The sequence below is a fragment of the Nicotiana tabacum genome, chromosome 10 (assembly GCF_000715075.1).
Source record: "Nicotiana tabacum cultivar K326 chromosome 10, ASM71507v2, whole genome shotgun sequence".
NCBI lineage: Eukaryota > Viridiplantae > Streptophyta > Magnoliopsida > Solanales > Solanaceae > Nicotiana > Nicotiana tabacum.
Window position 1 is genome coordinate 96,993,749 of NC_134089.1, and position 24,675 is coordinate 97,018,423.

General features: G+C 36.0%; 2 protein-coding genes across 2 annotated transcripts; one reads left to right on the forward strand and one right to left on the reverse strand.

Annotated features, from left to right (window-relative positions):
• Window positions 1-17,083: 17,083 nt before the first annotated feature.
• LOC142165257 (uncharacterized) lies at window positions 17,084-18,342 on the forward strand. The gene is made up of 6 exons (XM_075223850.1): window positions 17,084-17,095; window positions 17,203-17,334; window positions 17,417-17,522; window positions 17,611-17,691; window positions 17,808-17,888; window positions 17,953-18,342. The coding sequence occupies exons 1-6, from the start codon at window positions 17,084-17,086 to the stop codon at window positions 18,132-18,134; spliced, it is 594 nt and encodes a 197-aa protein (XP_075079951.1). The 3' UTR covers window positions 18,135-18,342.
• A 2,234-nt stretch (window positions 18,343-20,576) lies between these two features.
• LOC142165259 (protein FAR1-RELATED SEQUENCE 5-like) lies at window positions 20,577-22,445 on the reverse strand. Its single transcript, XM_075223851.1, has 3 exons — window positions 22,010-22,445; window positions 21,224-21,834; window positions 20,577-21,020 (listed from the first exon to the last, which is right to left on the reverse strand). The coding sequence occupies exons 1-3, from the start codon at window positions 22,443-22,445 to the stop codon at window positions 20,577-20,579; spliced, it is 1,491 nt and encodes a 496-aa protein (XP_075079952.1).
• Window positions 22,446-24,675: the final 2,230 nt, after the last annotated feature.

Here is a 24,675-nt window from a genome sequence, read left to right on the forward strand (position 1 = left end):
TACCCCGCTATTTCTTCCAATGTCGGGGTGAGCTCAAAGTCTAAGAAATGAAATACATTATGTGCCGAATCCCAATGGGAGACCAATGCCCTGATAATATCCCCCCCGAGGTTGAATGTTTAATAAATCCGGAAGGTCTTTCAAATATTTTCTGACTTCGTCTTGCCCCTCTTTGCCTAAATCATTCCACCATAATTGTAGCTCAAAAGGGATTTTGGTCATTATTGAAAAGGGCTCATTTACCATCGTGCTCATCCTGCACATTTATTAAAGCGTTTAAGCAACGGAAAACTCTTGTTCGACTCAACAACAAAAAAAACTGTCTATATTTGCGACTCAAAATTGCTTATATATTTTCAAGTGAAGAACTTGACTTTCAAACATGGCCTTTCAGAGCTTTGGGAAAAAGATTTTAAGGCTATTTATGACAAGGCGTCTCTACTTAGCTTCTTTTTATTTCAAGATAAAAACAAATAAAATAAAAAAATGAAAACACATGACCAAAGGTGGCTATTTATGCAAGGTCAGCCTTCCGGCGTTCCGTTTGGGAATATTTGGCTAATTTTGACAAAATGGCATTACCTGGTTTATTTATCACAAAATTAAAATTTTGATATGTTCTGGTTATTTTTGCAAAAGGGAAAGTTGGACCCGATGAGGGTTGCCTAAGTATCTCACGCCCTGTGAGAATCAAACCATGCGTAGTTCGGGCAAATTAACCAAACTATTTTAAAACATGACTCTTTATCATTTTTATTTTCATGGCAAGACAAACTGTTTTACTTTCTATCTTTGAAAATAAGACAAAATAGCGATTTTTCATTTTCAACAAATAATAAAACAATCTATTTTCCAAACTAAAACAAAGACTTTTTTTTTCTTTTTTTATTTGAGTAACACAAACTATTTAAAACTAAAAAAATTTCTCAAAATATTGGCAGAGTTTCGGCAGTATTTGGGCATTGGGTTTTTTTTTCTTTTCTAAAACATAGGCAATTAGCTTTCTACACTATTATTTCTCTTTTTTTCTCTTTTTCTCAATTTTTCGATATTCAAAAGCCGGTCAGCATGCAAGTCTGAAACAAATAAATGCAGAAAACAAGTAGGATGCATCAGGATGGTCTTTTTCATTTCAGGTTACTAGTCCTAGACGGACCCAACCCCCGTGTTGAGTCCACTAAGTCAGATGCAACATGATGCAAATAATCGTTCCTACTAGGGATCCGGCATGAAGTCATGTTATTCTATATTCAAAACCTGGGTCAGTGTTCTAGACTGTGTACCCGAGCGGACAACTCAAATCGAGGAGGGGACAACTTACCGGGAACCAAAAATGCCATCCGCAAGGGCGTAACGGAGTTTTTCCAATTAAAGGACAATCAGATTGGGATTTAGTTATTAATATTCAGAGTCGCCACTTGAGAGATTAATGGTGTCCCAAGTCACCGATTGAATCTCGAACCGAGGAAAAATATGACTCTGTTAACAGTCCGCGAACCAGAAATCCGAGTAAGGAATTCTGTTAACTCGGGAGAAGGTGTTAGGCATTCCCAGGTTCCGTGGTTCTAGCACGGTCGCTTAACTGTTGTATTTGATTTTATCTGATTTTAATACATGTTAACTTATGTGCTTTTTATTCATAAACCGCTTTTATTGTTATTTATTTTAGCAGAATTGTGACGTTGTGAAAACGCGTTTTGATCCACATCACAATCAATGCGCCCGTGGTTGTCAACATGTTTTGACTTCGTCGAGATTTGGATTTGGGTCGCATCAATGTGCACCCGAGTTTTAAGAAGGTACTTTAATTAAAATCGCGCCTAAAGATTCTAACGTATTGTTATTTTGAGGAAGGTGGTGAAATTCACTAAACAACCTTTCCAAATCTAAACAGTGAGATAATTATGCTATTAAGTACATAAGGATCCTAATTGATTAAGGCCAGTACTTTGTTGAATTTGAATTTTAACATCCAGGAAGAAATGCTGAGAAAAATGGGCTCTGAGCCCATAAGGTCCAAATCATGCCATTGCACATGCTGCAGGCGTAGACTCTTAGAGCTCTAAGCATCGGGCCTAAAGCAGGCCAAAATTTTAACTTATTGACAGGCATTCGTACAGCCCAGGGATCGAGCCCTTGGGCACCTTTTGATTTAACTAATTTCTTAAACTTTAATGCACCTAGGCCCCAATTCAATTTATCACTTAACCCAAAAAAAAATCTGGGCTACCTATTAATACGCCAGGCCCAAAATCTGGCCCAGTACGAAGCTATTGAATGTACAATTCATATTAAACCAAAATTAAAAGCAGTTACGTGTATTGAACTCAAAATCAATTACAACTTTGCAAATTTAACTTCAACAGACTGTGGAATTTAAGCAAAACTGAAAACTACAATTACATAAACATGAAATGCACAGTCTAAACAGCCCACAGTTTTGACTACATACATGAATCTAAATACCCAAGTACCCACTTAATAATCAAAATGAACAAACTCATGCTTAACAGTTCATCACTCCAATTTACACAATCCAAGATTAGTCTAGTACACAAATGACATGAAATATCGAGTAAGCTAATTGTTTTATACATTAAATCAAACAAAAACATGAGGAGTTCAGAGATCAACTTCAAACAGCATATTTTCTTCATTTCCATAGACTTGAGAGCTACAGAACAAGTATCTGGAAATTGAAATGTAAATAGAGAAAAGGAAAGGAGTCAGCTACTTTGAACAGCAACAGCAGCAAACTCAGCAATATATATCACAGAACATGCCGGAAAATGCTTTGAAAACCAGAAATATAAGCAGACTCCACAGATCAATTCAACACACGCTTCAAATGCACTCCTAGCCCTCCCAGCTGAACCTAAACACCTCTGCAATGCTGCTAAACCCAAAACCCAACTGAAATCCAGAACTAATACTGAAACTGTAAGATTGTTTTTGATTTTCTCATTTTTGATATTTATATTTTTGAATACTGGAATGGAACTACTAACTAGATTTGAAAGCAGGGAGGAGAGCCCTTTGTGGGGATTCTCGAGCTTAGAGCTGAAAGAAGAAAAAAAAACCCTTTCCCAAGGCATTTCATGCCCTTTTATAGGCAACCCCAAAGAGAATAGATCAGATTCTGATTTTCTAATTAGTCCCCTCCATATTTTCAGTTTAGTCCCCCTATTCTTGACTTGCTAAACACGTAAGCCCCCCTTTTGTGCTGAAATGTGCACTAAAATCTCATTCTAGAAGGCCCTAGGGTATTCCTCTACCCATACAATACCTATACTGCCCTTCCATATACCTTGATATTACTATTCCTATCAGAATTACCCTTTTCCATACCCAGACTACCCCTGAAAGCTCCTCAAAGTTACTGAACCTACCCTCATCCTTAACAGCTATAACCAATACCCTAATCCAATCTAAAACTAACTGAAAATGATTAATTAGCACTCAGAAATCAATTAATCAAACTGACCAAACCCAATTGTTCAATTATATTAACTCAATCAAACTAAATGAAATCAAACTAAGCTTAAGCTAACATGAACAACATTAAATGAACTGAAACTAATTCTTAATCCATAAACTCATAATCATTCAAACAAATATCAACTCAAAACTGATCAACAATTGGCAGAATTATACTAATGCACAAAATAAATCGTAAATTTAACCGAACACTTAATGAAACCTAAACGGTAATTAAAACTTCAACCATGCGAGTAAAAAGAAACAGTAAAAACTCACAGAAGCACGAGGAACTCCGGCCAGTCAAAAACGTCTGAATCCTTTCAGATTTTTGACGTGTAACATCCCTAACCATGTGTTCTTACAAGAGAACACATGGTTAAGGATACTACGGTTCGAAATCACAAAGATTTGGTTTAGGGTTTTGGCCAGAAATCCTCAGATCTAAGATTCGAGTCGTTTCACAGTGATTTGAAGGAAAATAACCATGGATTGGTGTTGAGGGAGGGTCGGGGGTTGTGTGGTGTGATTTTGGGCTGATTTGGATGAACCTTCGATTTGACCGGAAACTTCAATCGAAGATTCGACGAGCTCCGGCCTTATTCGAAGGGAACCAGTGGGTGCCATGGAAAGAGGAGAGTGAGGAGGATCTGTGGTGTTAATCTGGGGGTGAACGGCGTAGGTTGCATTCACTGCCGGCGAGGGATTTAGGGGCGACGCGGATTAGGGTTTGAGAAGAGGGGTAGGGTGAGGAAGACGAGGGTCTGGGGTGGGCTTTCAAACCTTTTTAAATTAGGAACCTCGTTAGTTTCGGACCGTTGGATTGATGAGATCCAGCGGTCCTGATTCAGAGACCACGAAACGACCTCGTTTCGATTAGAAGGGGGAACAGACCGGGTTGGGGACTTGGGGTGGGGCTGATTTGCAATGGTTTAAGGCATTTGGGCCTGAAAAATTCTTTTGATTTGGCCCAAATTTGGGTCTTTTATTAAGACCCAATTTCTATTCTTATTTCCTTTTTGTTTTCTTTTCTCACTTTTACAATTTTTATAATTTTTTCTAATTTTTATGGAAATGTAAAACTAACATGAAATCCTAGTTATTTCAAAACAAAGACTAATTAATTACTAAAATTGTTCAAAAGCTATTTTATGACAAATTCACAATAAAAATCATTAAAATGCAAAAGTGAACTAATTTTTGTGATTTTCATGTTTTATTTTTAAAACAATTAACCCTTTATTGATACTAAAACCTAAACGCAAAAATGCATATTTTTGTACTTTATAGAATTAACATGCGCAAATAGAATGCAACAATTATCAGAAAATGACACCAAAATGCACAAAAATTGTAAGAAAATAAAGGAAAATTATTTTGTTTGGGATTTTGGGAATAATCATATTTAGGGCAAAAATCACGTGCTCACAGCTGCCCCTCTTTGCTCGGAAACACGAAGGGTTTTCGGGCAAAGATAAGTGAACAAATACGAGCGATTTTTGCCCATTTGAAAATTTCGTGTGAAGCATTTTTGAAAAGTTTGACCGCATCCTACTTCGGAGGTTGCCTACATATCCTGGGCTAAACAGGAATCAGGTCAGTGTAGTTCGGGATGTCTGGTAGCTGGGACTACCAGGAACTGTGATTGTACTACGCTTGCTGTTGTTACTGCTACTGTTACTGCTTGCTGACCTCCCTTATTACACCATGTCAAAGATAAAAGAAGCTAAACTAACTATGCTCTATGATTTATAAAAATCCTATCTAAATTCTTCAAACTTGCTCTTGTACTTCCTTGTTGCCTTGTTGTCTTGTTCTTTCTCGATAAAATCCATGTTGCTATACCCTTAGGCGGACTCCCAACTTCTGAAACTTGAACTGTATGTATTCCTCTGTTATCCAGGTGGGCTCCTGACTTCACAACACAAACACAACAAAGAAAACTTTCTGCCCCAGTTTGAAAACTGAGCACATGTTACTGGCCGAGATTTTAAAAACTAAAACTTGAATTATAATACCTCTATTCTCCAGGCGGATTCCTGACCTCCGAAACTTGAATTGCATGCCTCTATTCTTCAGGCGGGCTCCTTACTTCAAAATAGACAAAGAGATGGATTGAAAACTAAAATTGAATTATATCACCTCTGTTCCCCAGGCGGGCTCCTGGTTTCGACTGCTTAAAATATTCAACACCTCCATTTTCTAGACGGGCTCCTGACTGTTGAACTTAGAATTGAAACTACTCCTGGTTCCGTGTCATTGTTACCACTATTATCACACAGTGTCATTGTTACCACTGTTTCAAGTATATCCCACAGTGTCATTGTTACCACTGTTTCAAGTATATCATACAGTGTCATTGTTACCACTGGTTCAAGTCACTTTATAATCAGTCCAGAAAATAATATAATAAGCCCCTTGGGCATTTACAAAACAGAAGTTTCCAGCCCGAAATACATTTAAAAATATCATTTAAGTTTTCAACACTTAGAATTATGGCTGAGTTTGCAAAACAGCATTTAAAACCTTGGACTGAAATTAAATGATATGCAAATCATGCTAAGCAGTAATATCAATCCTCGAAGGATTTTACAAATCGGCACAAGGCCCCAAACATGGCATCAAGCCCCGTAATATCAGTGAAGTATGTGTAGCAATCACCAGTATAGTATAAACATCACACGGGATGGACCAAGTCACAATCCCCAATAGTATTTGACCCTGCACTCGCCATGGAATACGTGTCACGCCTCAATATAGCGTTACGGTGTGAAAGTCCGGGGTTTCAAACCCTCAGAACAACATTTACATCTATTACTCACCTCAAGACGGTCAAAAGTCTACTCCGCAATGCCCTTTTCTTTCGAATCGACCTCCTCGCGCGTCGAATCTTGCCAAAACCACAAGGAATATATTACAATAGGCTAAGGGAATATAACTCAATCGAAAAGACTCGAAAAATATCGAAAATCACGAAATTTGCAAAACCCGAGCCCCGGGCCCACTTCTCAAAAAATTACGAAAGTCACATCACCGGATTCCTCGTCTCGCCACGAGTCCGTACATATAAAATTTACTAAAATCGTAGTTCAAATGGCCCCTCAAATCTTCATTTTAGAATTTCAATCTCAAGCCCTAATTTATTATAATTTGGCTATGTTTTCATGGATTTCAAGGATGATTCTTCAATAAAATCATGTATTTAACTTATAAAACTTACCTCCAAACGATCTCAGTTGAAACTCCCTTCAATCCCCGTCCAAAAGCTCTCAAAATGACTGAAAATGGTGGAAAAATTACCCAAAATCGGATATAAACTCACTGCCCAGATTTTTCGCAATTACTGTTCACCCGCGCGGTACTGTTCACGCGTGGGTTACTGTTCACTGCTGCTAAAAAATGCACCAGCAGCCAATTTAAATTGCAGCACAACCATTTTTAACTAAAATGGCTCTAACTCCATCATACTTACTCGGAATTAGACGATTCATATTCCTATGAGTCACAAATAATAATACGAACACAACCCTTCAATCAAAACTCAATTCGGAGCTCATTTACCCAGTGCGATATCCATTTCGCTCGTTAAACAATTACTCATGTTTCGCGTCAAAAACTTAATCGTGACTTGATGAAATTAGACCAAAATTTCCAGATCAGTCATATAATTCATTATCAAAATTCTGGTAGTCTCGGAATCAAATTTGGATCTCTAGAACTAAAAATAAACCTTTAGGTCATTACATTTATGCTCAAAACGGCAAAAATCTTCCAAAAACTCTTCCAAAATTTGTCCGAGCCTCATGGGATCCCAACAAAGTATACTAACAAGTCCCACAATATGACATAAACTTAGTTGTTCCTTCGAATCACCAAAAACAACGCAAAAATACTAAATTCACCACGGATTCAAGTCTATGAACTTTGAAACTTCAAATTTTCACATCCGATGTCGAAACACATCAAAACTAGTCCGAATGATCTCAAATTTTGCAGACAAGTCCAAAATGACATAACGAAGCTACAGCAACTCTCGGAATTCCATTCCGAGTCTCGGATCAAAATCTTACCTATCAACCGGAATTCGCCAAAATACTAACTTTGCCGATTCAAGCTTAATTCTACACCGGTCATCACAAAAATATTCCGGACACACTCCTAAGTCCCAAATCACCTAACAAAGCTATCCGAACCATAAAATTCACATTTCGAGCGCTCTAACACATAAGTCAATATCCGGTTGACTTTTCCAACTTAAGCTTCCTTAAAAGAGACTAAGTGTCTCAAACCTTACCAAAATCATTCAGGAATGACTTCAAATTTTGCACACAAGTCACATTCGACATTACGGACTTTCCCCAACTTTCAGAATCGCATTCCGACACCGATATCAAAATTTCCACTTCCGGTCGAATTCTCTCAAAAACCTTCAAATTTCTATATTTAACCAAACGGCTCCAAAATGAACTACGGACCTCCGAATTCACATCCGATCGTGCTCCCAAATCCAGAATCACCATACGGAGCTACTCCCAGTCTCGGAATTCCAAACATACATCAATAACACTGAAATGCATTTTAAGCCAAACTGATGCAATTTCTTCTAAAATGCTATCTTCCACAATATGCGCCAAAACACTCCCGGGTTATCCAAAACCCGATCCGCGCATACGACCAAGTACGAAATCATTATACGAACCTGCTGGAACCTTCGGATCCCAATTCCGAGGTCTTTTACTCAAAATTCCAATCCTAGTTCATTTCTTCAATTTTAAGCTTTCAAAATGAGAATTTCCATTTAGATTTGACTCCAAACTTCCTGAATTTTAATTCTGACCATACACTCAAGTCAATATACCTGAGATGAAGCTGCTCATGGCCTCAAACTGCTGAATGACGTGCCGGAGCTCAAAACGACCGATCGGGTCGTTACAATCCACCTCTGTATATAGGATATTCCAAATTCAAAATCTGTGGCTAGAGATATCGATAAACTCAAAATAACATCATATTGAAATAAAATTTCACCGGCTAAAGAATTATTTAAATTGTTAGACAGACGACTAAAGTAAATTTTAAATTAAGGATAACATCTAACATCTTCACTTGCATCATTATAAAGATAATAATTATATATATGTAAAGTTTTAGAAATTGGAATGTCAAAATAGAAATATGTTTTGAAAGATAACAACATACCAAATAAGAGGTCAAGTCGTAGTAAAAGAGTCATGTCGTGACCAAAGAATCATTCATATTGTGCCAACACTTTGTGCTTTGACATAAATACAACTTATTATTTTATTTTTTTGGCTTTTTTTAGGTTCCAATGACACCAATGAGAATGTTAGGTGCAAAAATATGGCTATTTTTAGGTGCAAAAATAAAATTATCACTACGAGATTTGAGAAAATATTAGTTTTTTTTCATGTACTGTTTCGTAATTGATATCTAACGATTATCTAGAAAGTTTTAATTTTAAGGTTATTTACATATCATTCGAATAACTCTGATATTTAATATGATTAATGTCAAATATCAAAATGGAATTGTCATGACCCAATCCCCGAACCCGGTCGTGATGGCGCCTCTCATGAAGACAAGGCCAGCCAGACCAAAATGGAACACTTCTTTAATATAGTTAATCATCATAAACAGTAATAACATATAATATAATACTCATAAATTGCAAAATTTAACGATAATAACCGCAAGAACCATCCCGACACAGCCCAAATCGGGGTGTCACAAGTCATGAGCTACTACAGAATCTGCTATAGGGCTACAAAGACGGAATCCGATACAACAGTCTGAAGAAAACATAAATGATAGAGGATAAGAGAGACAAGGGGCTGCGGGCGTCAACAACTACCTCGTAACTCCAAATCACTGCCTAGCGTGGACGGAATCAGCGCTCAGGTGCGGACTCTGCTATACCTGAATCTGCACACACGGTGCAGGCAGTAATGTGAGTACTCCAACTCAGTGAGTAATAATTATAAATAATGGCTGAAAGTATGAAAACACGTAAAGGCACAAAGCAATTCCATATCAAGCAGTAAAAATCACTTAAAGTAGTAAATCAGTGAAGAAATCAAATGATATTCCTTTTAAAACAAGTAAAACCGGTAATTTAACAGGTAAATAACAAGTAGAAATCCGCCCCTCGGGCACAGTATCAATCGCTCAGCATAGTATCAACCCCTCGGGCTCACTCTCAATACAGTATCAGCCTCTCGGGCTCAGTATCAATCACTCAGAACAGTGTCAGCCCATCGGGCTCACTCTCATAATAGTATCAGCCCCTCGGGCTACCTCACAATCACTCATATCAGCCCCTCGGGCATAGCATCAATCACTCAGAAAAAATGGGTACCCGCGCTCACTGTGGGTGTGCAGACTCCGGAGGGCCCCTTATGGCCCAAGCGCTATATCAAGCCACCTCGTGGCATCATCACTCGGCACTCTGCCTCACATCACTCAAGCTACCTCGTGGCATATAAAGTATCTCAGGCCCTCGGCCTCATATCACTCAACATATCCTCACATATGGCCCTCGGACTCACTCAGTCCAAAAATCATCACAAGCCCCTTGGGCATTAGTAAAGCAGTAGTTCTCAGCCCAAAACATGATGTAGAAATATTATTTAAGTTTCAAATCTGAGTAAAAGTGGTTGAGTTTGTAAAACAGTAGATATCAACAGGACTGAGTTCAAATAATAATTCAAGCAGTGAGGAAACAGTGATAAAAATCCTCGAAGGGTTCAAATAGTTGGCACGAAGCCCAAATATGGCAATTAGCCCAAATCATGATGATAACAAATGAATTTCAGTCAAATATTCGGTAAAATCATCAATCGGGATGGACCAAGTCACAATCCCTAGTAGTGAAAGACCCCACGCTCATCATCCAGCGCGTATCTTGCCTCAATATAGCACTACGATGTGCAAATCCGGGGTTTCAAACCCTCAGGACATCATTTACAACCATTACTCACCTCAAGCAAGCCGAAATCCTAGTTCTCTACTCCCTTGCCTCGCAAATCAACCTCCTCGAGCGTCGAATCTGATCAAAACCACAAGTAATACGTTACAATAGGCTAAGGTAATACAACCCAATCGAAAAGACTCGAAAAATATCGAAAATCACAAAGTTGGCAAAACCCGAGCCCCGGGCCCACTTCTCGAAAAATCAGAAAATTGACATTACCGGATTCCTTATCACGCCACGAGTCTATACATATCAAATTTACCGAAATTCGAGCTCAAATGCTCCCTCAAACCCCCAAATTTCTATTTCAAAAGTCAAGCCCTAATCATTCCCTTTTTAATCAAATTTCCATGAATTTAGATGTTGAATCTATAATTAAATGACGTTTCTAGGCCATAGGACTAACCTCCAATCGATTCCCAGTCAAAACCCTCTTTAATACTCGTCAAAAGCTCCCAAGGTTACTCAACAATGGAGGAAATGGGACTTGGTTCGTGAGTGAAATATTTATTAAAACCCTTCTGTTAGCCCAGATTTTACTCTATGCGATCATATCCAATCCTCTGCGATCGCATAGCTCAACTTTCCCAGGCCTCCAAAATGTCTTATGCGAACGCGACCCCTTAACTGCGATCGCACTGCTTCACCAATCAAACCTACGCGATAGCATACACTACTCCGCGATCGCATTGAGCAAAGTACCCCTCAGAACCTCAGGTCCATTTAACGTTACGCGATCGCATTACTCCTCATGCGATCGCAATAAACAACCTCCTCAACCTATGCGATCGCATACCCTATTCCGCGATCGCATTGAGCAATCAGAACGGCCTTACCCAAACCTTCTATGCGATCGCAATTGCATTCCTGCGACCGCAAAGAACAAAAATGTTCTGCAACACTCAGCTGAAATCTGCAACTTCAAAAACCAAGATTGGTCCGATTGACCATCCGAAATCACCCCGAGGCCCCCGGAACCTCAACCAAAAGTGTCAACCCATCCTAAAACATCATTCAAACTTGTTCCAATCATCAAAACACCACAAACAACACCAAAACCATCAAATTACATCAGATTCAAGCCTAAATTTCTTAAAAACTTCCGAAATACGCATTTGATCAAAAACCCGACCAAAACACCTCAAATGATCTGAAATTTTGCACACACATCCAAAATCACCTAACGAAGCTACTTCAACTCTCGGAATCCATTCCTACCCCCGTATCAAAATCTCACCTACCAACCGGAATTCGCCAAAATACTAACTTCGCCAATTCAAGCCTAATTCTTCTCTACAACTCCAAAACCCATTCTGATCGCACTCCTAAGTCACAAATCACCTCCCGAAGATAACCTAACCATCGGAACTCACTTCCGAGCCTTCTAACACATAAGTCAACACCGGTTGACTTTTCCAACTTAAGCCTTCTTAAAAGAGACTAAGTGTCTCATTTCTTACCAAATCCTCTCCGAACTCGAACTAATCAACTCGATCACATAAAATACGGATAACAAAGCGTAAAGAAGTTGAAATGGGGGAAACGGAGCGGTAACTCATGAGACGACTGGCCGGGTCGTCACAGGAATCATATTGGAAAAACATTTACTGGCTAAATAATTTTTAAAATTTTTAGATAGCCGACTAAAATGAGTTTTGAATTAAGGATAATATTTTCACTTACATTATTATAAAATAAATTATTATTTGAAAAAAATATTTTAGAAACTGAAATTTTAAAATAGAAATAATTTTTGAAAGATATCAACGCACAAAATAAGAGTTCAAGTAGTAGTAAAAGAGTCAAGTCGTATCCAAAAAGTCTTTCATAGTCTCAACCTTTGATTGTTTTGTCATAAATATGAATTATTACTTTGCTTCCCGACTACTTTTAGGATCCAATGACACCGCCGAGAATGGTATCAAAAAAGAAAAATAGAATTATATCTAGGAAATTTGAGAAATGGTTAATCTTTTTCATGTAGTGTTTCTTAATTAATACCCAATGATTATCTATATTTAATAGAGAAAGTTTAAGTTTTAAGATTATTTACATATAATTCAAATAACTCAAATATATTATATGATTGATGTCCGCGCATTCGCGCGGGTGATAATACTAGTAATAAAAAAAATCTTTACAATAATAAAAGGCAAAATGACTTCCTGGCCACTTAAATTTGTAATTTGTAGGGTTTTTGAAAGCCGATACATGAACTTTGTATTTTTCCATTTGAACACCTCTACTTGAGAAAATGTCTATTAATAAACACCTTTGATCGTTGACTATGCTTATACGGCAATATTATAGCTGATGTGGTCAATTGCGTGTTAATCATAGGTATTAAGCGCGCGAATATGATAAATAATTTTAAAAAATAAATAATTTAAAAAAAATAGAAAAAATCATCGGGTCAAATTTAGAGAAAAGCCATCCCTCCATTTATCTTCGCCCCACCCCCTCCATTTATCTTCTTCATTTCCCGTCTTTTATTTTTTATTCTTAATTAAAGCCATAATCAAAATTTTGATAAATCAAACTCAAAAGCTCCATATTCAACCCACATATCTGACTATTCTTTAATTTTAACCATCAATCACACTCAAAAACTCTATATTATAGAAAAGTCAACATCCATTATCATAAAATAAATTCATAGAATCAAGGAAGATGGAAGAGATCGGGACAAATTTTTGGAGTAAGAATGGGTAATAAGAAATTGAAAAGCAACAGTGTTCGTTGCTTTTCAACATCTTTTTGATTTGTTGAATTTTTTGCTGATTTGAAAAGCAACAGCATAATACATCTTTTTGATTTGTTGAAAAGTAACTGCAATATTTCACAAAGGCAAGTACATGTATAATGGTGGAAGCTCGGGAGGTGGTTTTATGGCTTTCGCTTGCGCGATGAGTTACACATACGTACTATCTCTTTAGAAGATCTGCAACAAGGAAGGAGGAAGCAGTTTTTGGGGTATAAGGGTTATATGGAGAAACAATTAATTTGACAAAAAAAATAAAAAAAATAAAAAGAAGTGGGACCTTGAACATACAGGTGGCCACAAATGTGAATGAATGGAAGATGTGGCTATATAAAATATTAAATTAAATCCATGTCAGCAACAATTGAACAACACACACCATGGCAAATGTTTATTAGTAGACATTTTCTCAAGTAGAAGTGTTCAAATGGAAAAATTCAAAGTTCATATATCGACTTTCAAAAGCCTTACAAATTTAAGTGGCCAGAAAGTCATTATGCCATAATAAAAGATAGTAACAAAGACGAGTCGGCTATTTAGGTGGCTAACTATTTTTTGGGGCTGCTTTGTCGAGTCTTTGGGCCGCTTGGTTTCGAAAGAAGGAAAGGGCCTTTTAGATGCAATTTTTCTTGGGATTTTTACCTATCTATACCATATATCAAATCTTATTACCTTTATTGTTTAAGGATTGTGTTAATTACATTTAAGCATACCAAATTACCTTTTATATACCATAATTCAAATTAAGGGTATAATTATTCCTTCATTTATTGTAGGCGTGATTTTAGGACCGTATTTTTACGTTATTTGGTTTACCCGCCTCTCTCTCCTCCCACCCCCCCCCCACACCCCCTATGATTTACATTCCCCCCACCCCACCCCACCCCCCACGATTTACCTTCAGTTTTTCCTCCATTCTCGTACAATCTCTTCTCACCCACAATTACCATCACTTTCTTCTCCACTTAATTACCTTCAGTTGTATCCCCCACGATTTGAATTCACTTCCATCTTTGTCTTCAACTCCTAAATCATGAAAAAAACCAACACTCCCCAAAAAAATCATCAAAAGCTATATTAGCTGATATTCCAACCTTTGATTTGGGTGTTTTAACACCAAAATCACCACCCAAAAACCCACAATCGACGCATGCAAGTGAACAAACTACTGTATTTCATCTCCTAGAAAAATTCGTGCAGAAATGAGAAGCAAGCATTTGCACGATGTTGATGTTGGTGGAGTTTATAAACTAGTCGAGAATCAACTCAAACGCAAGGGGAAAGAGTTGAGTGTAGATGATGATTTTGTAGATGATTCCCCCAAAGTTCCATCTGTGAAAAAACACAAGGTCTCTCCTTCTTCATCAAAACCAAAAAAGAAGAAACCCTCAAAAAAAGTACCAAAATTGGTTAAGGAAAAAATTTCAATAAAGGTAAACACTATTTATGTTTCCTCACTGTTTTGTAGTTTGATTTTGGTTGTAAAAATCTGTTGTTCAAGTGTTAATTTAGTGTTCAAGTATTTTTTTGGCCAAATGTGGTATTGTCCTAATTTTGTAGATTATTTGTCGCAATTTTGTAGGTTTAATGGAATTGTGATTATTAGACAGTGTATAACTGTAGTTAGTTTGTAGTTGATTTGTAGTCTGATCGTTAAATTGTAGAGATGGTATTTTTCATTGCAACCTGTATTGCTGCTACATTTAACTTCATTCTAAATACAATTAATCTACATTTTGTGAGTTACTTGAAGTAACTGTTACATTCTGTAGATAATGTTTACACGTGCATTGTTCTTCTTTGATTGTTCAAGTGTATTTTGGTAAAATGTGGTGTTGTCCTAATTTTGTAGATTCTTTGTCTCAATTTTGTAGTTTAATTGGAACTGTGACTCTTAGACAGTGTATAAATGTAGTTAGTTTGTAGTTGATGTGTAGTCTGATGGTTAAATTGTAGATATGATATTTTTTATTGTAGCCTGTATAGCTCATATATTTAACTTCATTCTAACTACAGTTAATCTACATTTATGTGAGATACTTGAAGTAACTATTTTTGTAGATTCTTTGTCTCAATTTTGTAGTTTAATTGGAACTGTGACTCTTAGACAGTGTATAAATGTAGTTAGTTTGTAGTTGATGTGTAGTCTGATGGTTAAATTGTAGATATGATATTTTTTATTGTAGCCTGTATAGCTCATATATTTAACTTCATTCTAACTACAGTTAATCTACATTTATGTGAGATACTTGAAGTAACTGTTTTGTAGATTCTTTGTCTCAATTTTGTAGTTTAATTGGAACTGTGACTCTTAGACAGTGTATAAATGTAGTTAGTTTGTAGTTGATGTGTAGTCTGATGGTTAAATTGTAGATATGTTATTTTTTATTGTAGCCTGTATAGCTCATATATTTAACTTCATTCTAACTACAGTTAATCTACATTTATGTGAGATACTTGAAGTAACTGTTACATCCTGTAGATAATGTTTACACGTGCATTGTTCTTCTGATATTGTTTTGTAGTTATAGGTGTGGGTAGGCTATTCTTCTTCTAGTTATATTTTGTATTTGTCATGTAGTTATATGTAGATTACTGCTTCCTTTTTATGCAAACTACTAATGTTCATTAATTTTATATTTTCTACAGAATGGACCTTACTTTGCACAACAAAATGTTGATTATGGTGTGCTTAGATTCCACAGTTTGTGTGATCCTAGCATACCTATCCAGATACAAGTTTTACTCTCTCCGAATGCTTTAAGGGTTTTCAGAAAAACTTGTTTTGGTTACTTATTAGGTCTCCCCACAATCTGTATGCAAAACCAATCACTTCATCTTCATGAAGTATGAATTGACAAAGTCTACTGACTCATATTTTTCAGTACTATTTAAGGGTGAAAAATTGAATTTTTCCTTGAGAGAATTTGGGTTGATAACTGGTCTTAATTGTGTGAATAAGTTTTCAGACTATGGTTACACTTTCACCTATGTTAGCCCTTTAATGAATACATATTTTCCGAACAAAGAAAGGGTTGAGAAACGGCATTTGAAAAATGTAGTGACTAATAAAGCATGGGCAAACGATGTGGATGCGGTGAAGTTGTGCATTCTTTATATGTTGGAATTTTTTGTTTGTCCTTCTGATAAAGACCATGTGACTTTCATAGACAAGTTTATGTTCTTTCTAATAGAGTCTGGTAATTTTGAGTCATACCCATGGGGTATCAAATCCTTCAAGCAAGTTATTGAATCTGTCCGACATCGTCTTAATCCCCATGTACATTCTTATCTGATACGAGGATGCTTATTAGCCTTGCAAGTGTGGCTATATGAGTGTTGCTCGTCCGTCAGCACCGAGCTTGCTACGAGATATTCTGAATCTATACCTCGCATTTTAAGATGGTCAGCTACAAAGGGGCAGATTTGGTTAACTGCAATTGAAGAGAAGATGATCAAGCCTGAGTGGATCAAGGTATTTTTTTCCACTTTTGTATGATGCTACAATTACATTCATAATAACTACATTGAATCTACATTTTTTTTGTCACTTGAATTAACTGTTATTTTCATCATTCAGTTCACAAACATGATTGAATCTGGAGAAGAGCTTGGAGTGCTTAATCTGCCAGACAAGATTCAATATGAAGATGAACATGGTGCTCAACCATCACATGTTCCAACTGCTGCTTCTCCATCATTTGAACCCAAATATACAGATTGTCAAGAGGACATTGAATCTGTCAGTAGCAAGCTCATGAAGTTGGAAAAGGGGATTGTGCAGGTATTATGAATAACTACAATATATTGACATAATTTGCTACATTTTGACTTCATTACATAACAATTATAGTATGTTATACATTGTAGTTAATTTGTGGTATAAATCTATAACAATTATAGTTTGTTGAATTGTAGTGTAACTGTAGCAGTTAGAATAAGATTACCAACTAATTATATATTTAATTTTTAGGTTGATGGAAAGTTAGATGCCTATAGGAAGGCTGTTTTTGAGGAACTCTCAAGCCTTCGAGAGTTCATAGATCAATCTTTGAAGGGTGTTATGAATGTGATAAACAAGAGGTTTGATTTGGACGAGTCAAAGGTAAGAATTTACATATAATTTTGTACTAAGACTAATTAAGACATATGAATAAAGTAGTCTCAAATATTCCCAAAAATTGTAGTTTGCTGGTAGTTCAACAAAAAATAATTACCAACATCAAGGAGAGAACAACCAGCAATTCCAGTTCAATGCTGGTGATCAACTGCATGGAAGCACAAGCAATACATGTATCTACAAAATTCCTACATACATATCTACAAATTTCAAGACAGCATTATTTAATTATACTAATCATTTTTTTACTATGTGTTGCAGCTACAATTTCTCCAGAACATTTTCAACCACATGTTGACTTATATCCTGACTTCCAAGAAGTAGCTGAGGCATATAAAGCAGGTACAGAACCATTCCTTCATTACAATAATGTTTTTATGCAAAATTTTAATAATTTACACCGTAACTACATATTCCTACATATATCTACAATTCTCATTTCCAATTATTCATTCAAGCTGAAGTTTCAACAGAACATCTACAAGGAAATATTGAGGAAGAACCAGTAATTGATGAAGTAGCTGAGGCACAACAAGCAGGTAATATATTCTCTATAACTCCATAATACTATTCATATCTACATAGATCTACACTTATCTACAGAAGGTGAAGTTCCACAGTCGCCAATTCACGGTGTGACTGTGACTGAAGTTGTTCCTGAAGGCATTGATAAAAAAGTTGTTCCTAAAGGCATTGAAAACAAAGGTTTGACATTGGATGACTTTGAGCTGCCAGAAAACTTATCACAGTTGGTCATGTATGGCGAGCCCATACCAGATGAATAAACCCCTGTTCATCCCGGTAGAACCAGGCAACCGGGAAAACATGCACGATCACCTTTCACATCTTTGTATAGTTCTGGAGGCAGCACATCTGTTGGACCTAAATTTTTTTACCTCAAGCACCCCTTCACAAGTGTCATAGGTGAAAATGTAGATCCTGAATTGACAGAAAGGTTCACCAACTGGTTATACATTCGTAGTGATAAAGTATCTAGGAGGTATGAATGCTTCATTTTACACTGTTTGTTCACCATTTTTATACTTTAAAATTGTAATTCATTTTGTCAATTTTTTGTATTTGATATTTTTTGTTATTACAGGAGGAAATATTACTTTTCCAAGAAGGATAACCAAATCAAGCCTTGGTTGAATTTTGGTTGTGAAAAGATTGATAAGAAGGACTGGTTTTATGACCTTGCTCACCCCGGACAAGTCATCAATAACACATTAAGTATAAAGAACATAATCATTCACAATATCTGTTTTGTCTTCAGCTGTGTAGTGTAATTGTAGTTTATTTTTCAGCTATGATGTGTAATTGTAGTAATATTGTAGACAACATATATATGTTACTATATTTATGTCTCAGCTGTGAAATTTTGCTTTTTATGGACCTTATGTATCATATGTGATGATGATTGTATGTACAAACTGGAATTTTGGTACTTTTGACTGACTTGGAATCTCTGTGTACCACAACTGTAGTTACCTTGTAGTAATATTGTAGACCTTGTGATTGTGCCTATTAATATTAACTGTACGTTGAACTTGCTGATTATTGGGACCTTAAGTTAGGTGGTATGTTTCATTTGTTCCTCTGTATAGTGAATAAATGTAGACAGTGCATAAATATAGTTAATGTGTAGTTGTTTTGTAGTCTGATGGGTCAATTGTACATATAGTACTTGTTCACTATGGTTCATACAAACTACAATTAAATTACATTTTGTGAGGTACTTGGACTAACTGTTATATTTCTGTAGTTATAGTGTAGCTAATTTGCAGCAATCTATTAGAGTTTTTAATAAATTCAAATTGTAGTTAATCTGTAGCTGTCTTGTAGACAAGTGTGGTTACACCGTACCTTATTGTATATGTTTATTCTATTTTGGCAGCACATTGATGTTATTATGTATTATCTGCGAAAAAGAGGCAAATATGGCCCCAACAATAATACTAGGTTCACAACCACGGATTGCTTGTTCAAGACAAAGATTGAAAGAATCTATGACAAGTTCATAAGTTCTCCACCGGAACAAAGGTATTCGGTTGTTAAACCCGAGGATGATGTTGGAGAATATATTCTTGGGTACAGAATTCTTGCTAATGTTGCCTGGGATCTTGTTGACTATGTGCTCATACCTGTGAACCTTGTAGAGAACTTCCATTGGTTGTTGCTAGTTTTTGACATAAAGGACAGACAACTTTATGTTTATGATTCCATGGTGAGAGCAAACCGTCATAAAACAGTTGAGACATTGGTTGACAAGTTTTCAATCATTATCCCTCTGTATTTGTCATGCACTGGTTTCTATGGTAAACGTAAAGACATTAACTTCAAGAGCACAAAGGCATACATAAAAAAGCAAGAAAGAAGCAACATCGTAGACGCTATGGAGCTCTACTGTGGGACTATGCAACAAAGAAGCAAGAAGATGGGTCAATTAGTGAGAGTGAGGTTACTGGCAGGCTAGCAAGGAGGAAGGGTGCTCCGGCAAAAAACGAGAGGACTAGAGTGCAACGAAAGAAGAAATAGACTATTGTGTTCCTAGTTTGGTCTGTGAAATTTGGTAGTTGAATTGGAAAACAATGTAGGAAATATGTCGTTTTGGTTTTCTACAACACTTTTTGTTGATTACATTATACTCGAGTACTCTCACTACATTTTTACAGCAACAGCTTTGTCTTACAATTTGACTTTAATCTTCAAGTTATTTTTATAAATACCTTCAAGTGCCAAGTAATATCTGTATATAACTATCATTTGTTATACAGCATAAAGATAAAATAAATACAGGAATCATATAAATAATTTAGCCATCTTTTATCAACAAGGTTTATCAAAAAAATTCAATTTATCTACATTTAAACTACGTCAAACTACATTTTAACTACAACTCCTCTACATATGAATAACAGGACTACAGTTCTAACACAGTTAAACTACATATTCACTACAATCTGGATACAATTTACGTTGAATGCATTCTTTATTAATATCAATTTTTTTGTATACAGTAAATATTAAAGTTTAACTATTCTATAAAAAAAGAAAGAAAACTTTAGATGCTTGACAGAATACATAAAAACATAAATAGTGCAGATACACAAATTGATGTTTATACTTCTTATTCATCTTCAAAAACTTAAACAATTACACAAGAAAATCCGATAATTTGAGCTCACTAACATTTATTTTGAATAACTATTCTAACTACATGATATTCATTTCTTTTTCGGCGCATTCTTGCAAGTTCTTTTGTTATGCCCTTCACCTCCACAATTGCCACATGACACCTTGTATTTCTTTGACTTTATTTCATCAAATGTTTTATATCTTTCCTTGTGAGGTCTCCCTGGCTGCCTTTTATCTCCCGCCGGTGGCTTTACTACCTCATCCAAAATATGTTGTGGCACATCCCATTTGTCTTCATCAGGAAGAGGATTTACTGGCATTTCATAGGTAAGCAGAAGGCTCTTCCTTGTGTAATACGGAGAGCAATAGTTTTCGTATGTTTCATTCCTATGCCTTAATGCTGCCAAAGCATGCGCACATGGAAGTTCATCAAGTTGGAATTGTCCACAGCTACATTTCTTGTTTTCTAGACACACAATGTACCGCTTCACACCATCTAACACAGTATGTATATGATCTGTTGAAGCCCTCACCTACAATTGAAGACCAAACAGAAATAATAATACATCAATCATTAAAATGGATTATCAACAATTTACCTACAAATCAGCAACAAATATATTACAGCTCATCTACAAACTATTATTACCGACAATTTGACTACAGTTTAACTATAATCTGGAAACACTGCAGCTAGTACTTTTTGATTCTACTGCATCAAAAAAAAATATCTTACCCTTAGTTTCTGAGATAATGTACTGTTGTCTTCCAATTCTTTGTTGTATTTGTGACCAAGGTATGTGAAAGTACCATTTGCCTTCGATAACTTTTCTTTTGTCCAACGTTCAAGAAGAGTCCTCATATACTCAAATAGATCAAATATTGGAAGCTCTCTTGCATCTTTTGTTACAGCATTCAACGACTCGGCAATGTTTGACGTCATAGTAAAAGTTCTATTCACTGTTGCATGTACTCTTGACCATTTATGATACCCAATATCATATAGGTAAGACTTTACACGCAGATCTACCTCTTCAATCTTCAACATCCTTTCATTAAATTCATCCAGAGTGTATGACCGTGCTGTAGCAAAGTACAATTCATGTAATTGTAGATGTCCCTTCTTGAATTTTGACCTTATATTTGTCCATATATGCCACATGCAAGAGTAGTGTGCCAATCCTGGATAGACAACTGATGTTGCCTTCAGTATACTCTCATGCCTATCTGAAACAACACACATTGAAGGTCTTTCACCATATGCCTCCTTGAATTGCTCAAAGAACCACTTCCAAGACGCGTCGTTTTCAGAATCAACCACAGCATATGCCAAGGGAAAAATAGTACCTACATTTTTAAGACATAAAATATGATTAAATAACAACTACAATATATATTGAGAAATATAGACATGTTAACTACATTCTTTTATATAACTACAAAATAACTACAACATAACTACAATTTAACTGCATTTTAAAGACTGTCTACAAAATAAGTACAAAATTATTCCATTATTTACCTGCTGCATCCATGGTGCTTGCTGTCAGCATAATCCCCATGTAGGCTGACTTTAAGAATGTCCCATCAACCACTACTACCGGCCTACAATGTTGCCAACCATTTATTGATGTACAAAGAGCAACAAATGCGTATAAGAAGCAATCATCTGCTGCCTTCTTCAATTTAACAACAGAACAAGGATAATTCTTCTCAAGAATATAAAAATATTTGGGTAATTTGTTGTAGGAGTCACACGGATTCCCTCTCAAAAACTGTAAAGCTTTATCCTTTGCTCTCCATGCTTGCATGTAGCTTAGGTTCAGTCCATGTTCGGATAACATGTCAGTTTGTATGTCTTTTGGTGTGTAAACAGTCTTAGGATCACAATATTTTGGAACGACCATGCTACCAAGTACTGCTGCAGTACGTTTGCGCTGTATGAATGTTTCGTCCATTAGGCATCATGTGTGTTGACGGCTGAAACTTCTTATCTTGAACATTGCCGAATCATTAATTGACGTTGCCTTGAAATGCCATTTACAGCTTTCAGCAACACATATAAGCCAGTAGCTACAAAAGAAATACAATATTTACACAAATTTATGAAAAAACTACAATTAACTACAAACTAACTACAATTTAACTACAATTTATAAAACCCACCTATCTTCAATCATATACTGATTTTGCTGATATATTATCCACAAATAACTACATACCTTCTATGACTAGATCTTTTTACTCTGAACTGGAACTTGTGCATCACTGAATAATTCTTCATTGCAGCAGCTACTGTTTGCTTGTCCTGATAAACTTGTCCTTTTTCAATATATGTTTGCGTAGATTCAGTTATTATTTCACTTTGATATTCCTCTATAGCTGGTGAGGATGGAAATTCAAGTAAGTTTAGGGATCCAGACGAACCTGCAAACAATAAATTCATAAATGTAGTTTCTATGTAGATAATTTTGAAAGCAACATTGCTTTATCCTTTTCAGTACTATGTGAGCTTTGTAGTTTAATTGTAGGTAATTGTAGTAATATTGTAGATAACATAGTAACACCATAACTCTCTGCAATGTCGAATCAAACATACCTGCACTGGTGCTTTCATTGTTGATTGCCAATTCCATATTGAAATCTCTTACGCTTATACATAAAGGATACGAACCTAAGTTTTTATTCTCCTTTTTGGTTTCCATGTACACACGAACCCCCATATCATTCCTAATCTCCATTGGAGGACAATTCTCGTTCACAATGTATTTGATTTCTATAATTTTATCCGATGTATCAATCGATAATTGTTCTGCAATTGTAGAACTGAGAATTCCGTAGCTTGCATTATCATCTACCACAATGGCATCAACTTCAAAATCTCTAAATCTGCCATAGTTATCCCAATTACCATTCGATTTTAGCATTATTGGGATTTTTGACATGATTTCGTGTAGTTGATAGGAAAAAAGACGAAGAACAGATATAGTTTCTACAATTTGAGTACTGATATCGACGAAGAGCAATTTTGTACAATTTGAGACGAAGAACAGATATAGTCTCTCATCAGTAATTGTACAATTTGATTGCGTTTTTTGTTGTAGCTGATATCAACAGAGATCTCTTTCTGTTGAGGAAGGAGAGAATTACGCAACTGGCGCCTTCATCAGATCTGGTGCCTTCATCAGGAAGAGAGATCTCCTTCAGTTTCAAAATTCGAATAAAATCCTTGATAGAATCACATCAGATCTGGTGCCTTCATTTTAGGGCTTTTTTAATGGCAAAATCAACCTATTTTTGGATTGGTATATAATTTGTAGTAAAAGTGTGGACTACATGGGTAAATAACAAATTATGAACATTTTTGTTAATAAGGTTTGATATATGGTATAGATAGGTAAAAATCCCTTAAATAAAAGGTTTCAGGGATCCGGTCAGTTCTTTTCGCGGGTTTTATGGCTTTTGTGGGCTGTTTTTTGGGCTATTAGGCTGCTTGGTTTTGAAAGAAAAAAAAAGGCCCTTCAGATGCAAGTGGCATATAGCCTAAGCCCAGCAACAACAACAACCCAGTAAAATTCCACTAGTGGGATCGGGGGAGGGTAATGTGTACGCAGACCTTACCCCTATCCCGAAAGAGTAGAAAGGCTGTTTCCGGAAGACCCTCGGCTCAAGAAGACAAAAAGACAAAAGGAGACAATATTAGTATCACCACAGATATAGCCTAAGCCCATTAACGTAAATAGCCGGGAGAAATTTGGAAAAAGCTTGATTTGCAATTGCTAACTGAAAGTTAGCTACAGTTTCACAATTAATCAAAATTTAGCTACTTTTTCATGCGAAAATAAAATTTGAACCAATACCCTTCGTTACAAATCCTGGAAAATTCCGGCATAATATGATGGAATCCGAATTTTTACATATAAAATTCAAGCATAATGTATGAAATTCATAATGTGGTGGAATTCTAACATAATATGCTGAATTTGTATATGCATGAGTTCTAGAATCCAACATATTATACTGATTTTTTTCCATATTTCAGTTAAGAGTATTTTTGTCTAGATTTTATCTCCGCATTAAATAGTGGTTGTTTTTCAATACCAATGTAAAAAACGGTCAGCCCATGCTATTTTGACTGAATAACCGCCACCAAACCACTTAAGCTAAAATAGTCGAATGATGTACAAT

What these genes read in the sequence shown, in the direction of transcription:
- LOC142165257 (XM_075223850.1), top strand. An exon ending in TTGATTTGGACGAGTCAAAG is followed by an intron (nt 17,335 to 17,416) that starts GTAAGAATTTAC and finishes CAAAAATTGTAG; the next exon opens with TTTGCTGGTAGTTCAACAAA. An exon ending in AGCTGAGGCACAACAAGCAG is followed by an intron (nt 17,889 to 17,952) that starts GTAATATATTCT and finishes ACTTATCTACAG; the next exon opens with AAGGTGAAGTTCCACAGTCG.
- LOC142165259 (XM_075223851.1), bottom strand. Translation starts at nt 22,445, where the DNA reads ATGGACGAAACATTCATACAGCGCAAACGTACTGCAGCAGTACTTGGT. An exon ending in AAGCACCATGGATGCAGCAG is followed by an intron (nt 21,835 to 22,009) that starts GTAAATAATGGA and finishes TTAAAAATGTAG; the next exon opens with GTACTATTTTTCCCTTGGCA. An exon ending in CATTATCTCAGAAACTAAGG is followed by an intron (nt 21,021 to 21,223) that starts GTAAGATATTTT and finishes CTTCAATTGTAG; the next exon opens with GTGAGGGCTTCAACAGATCA.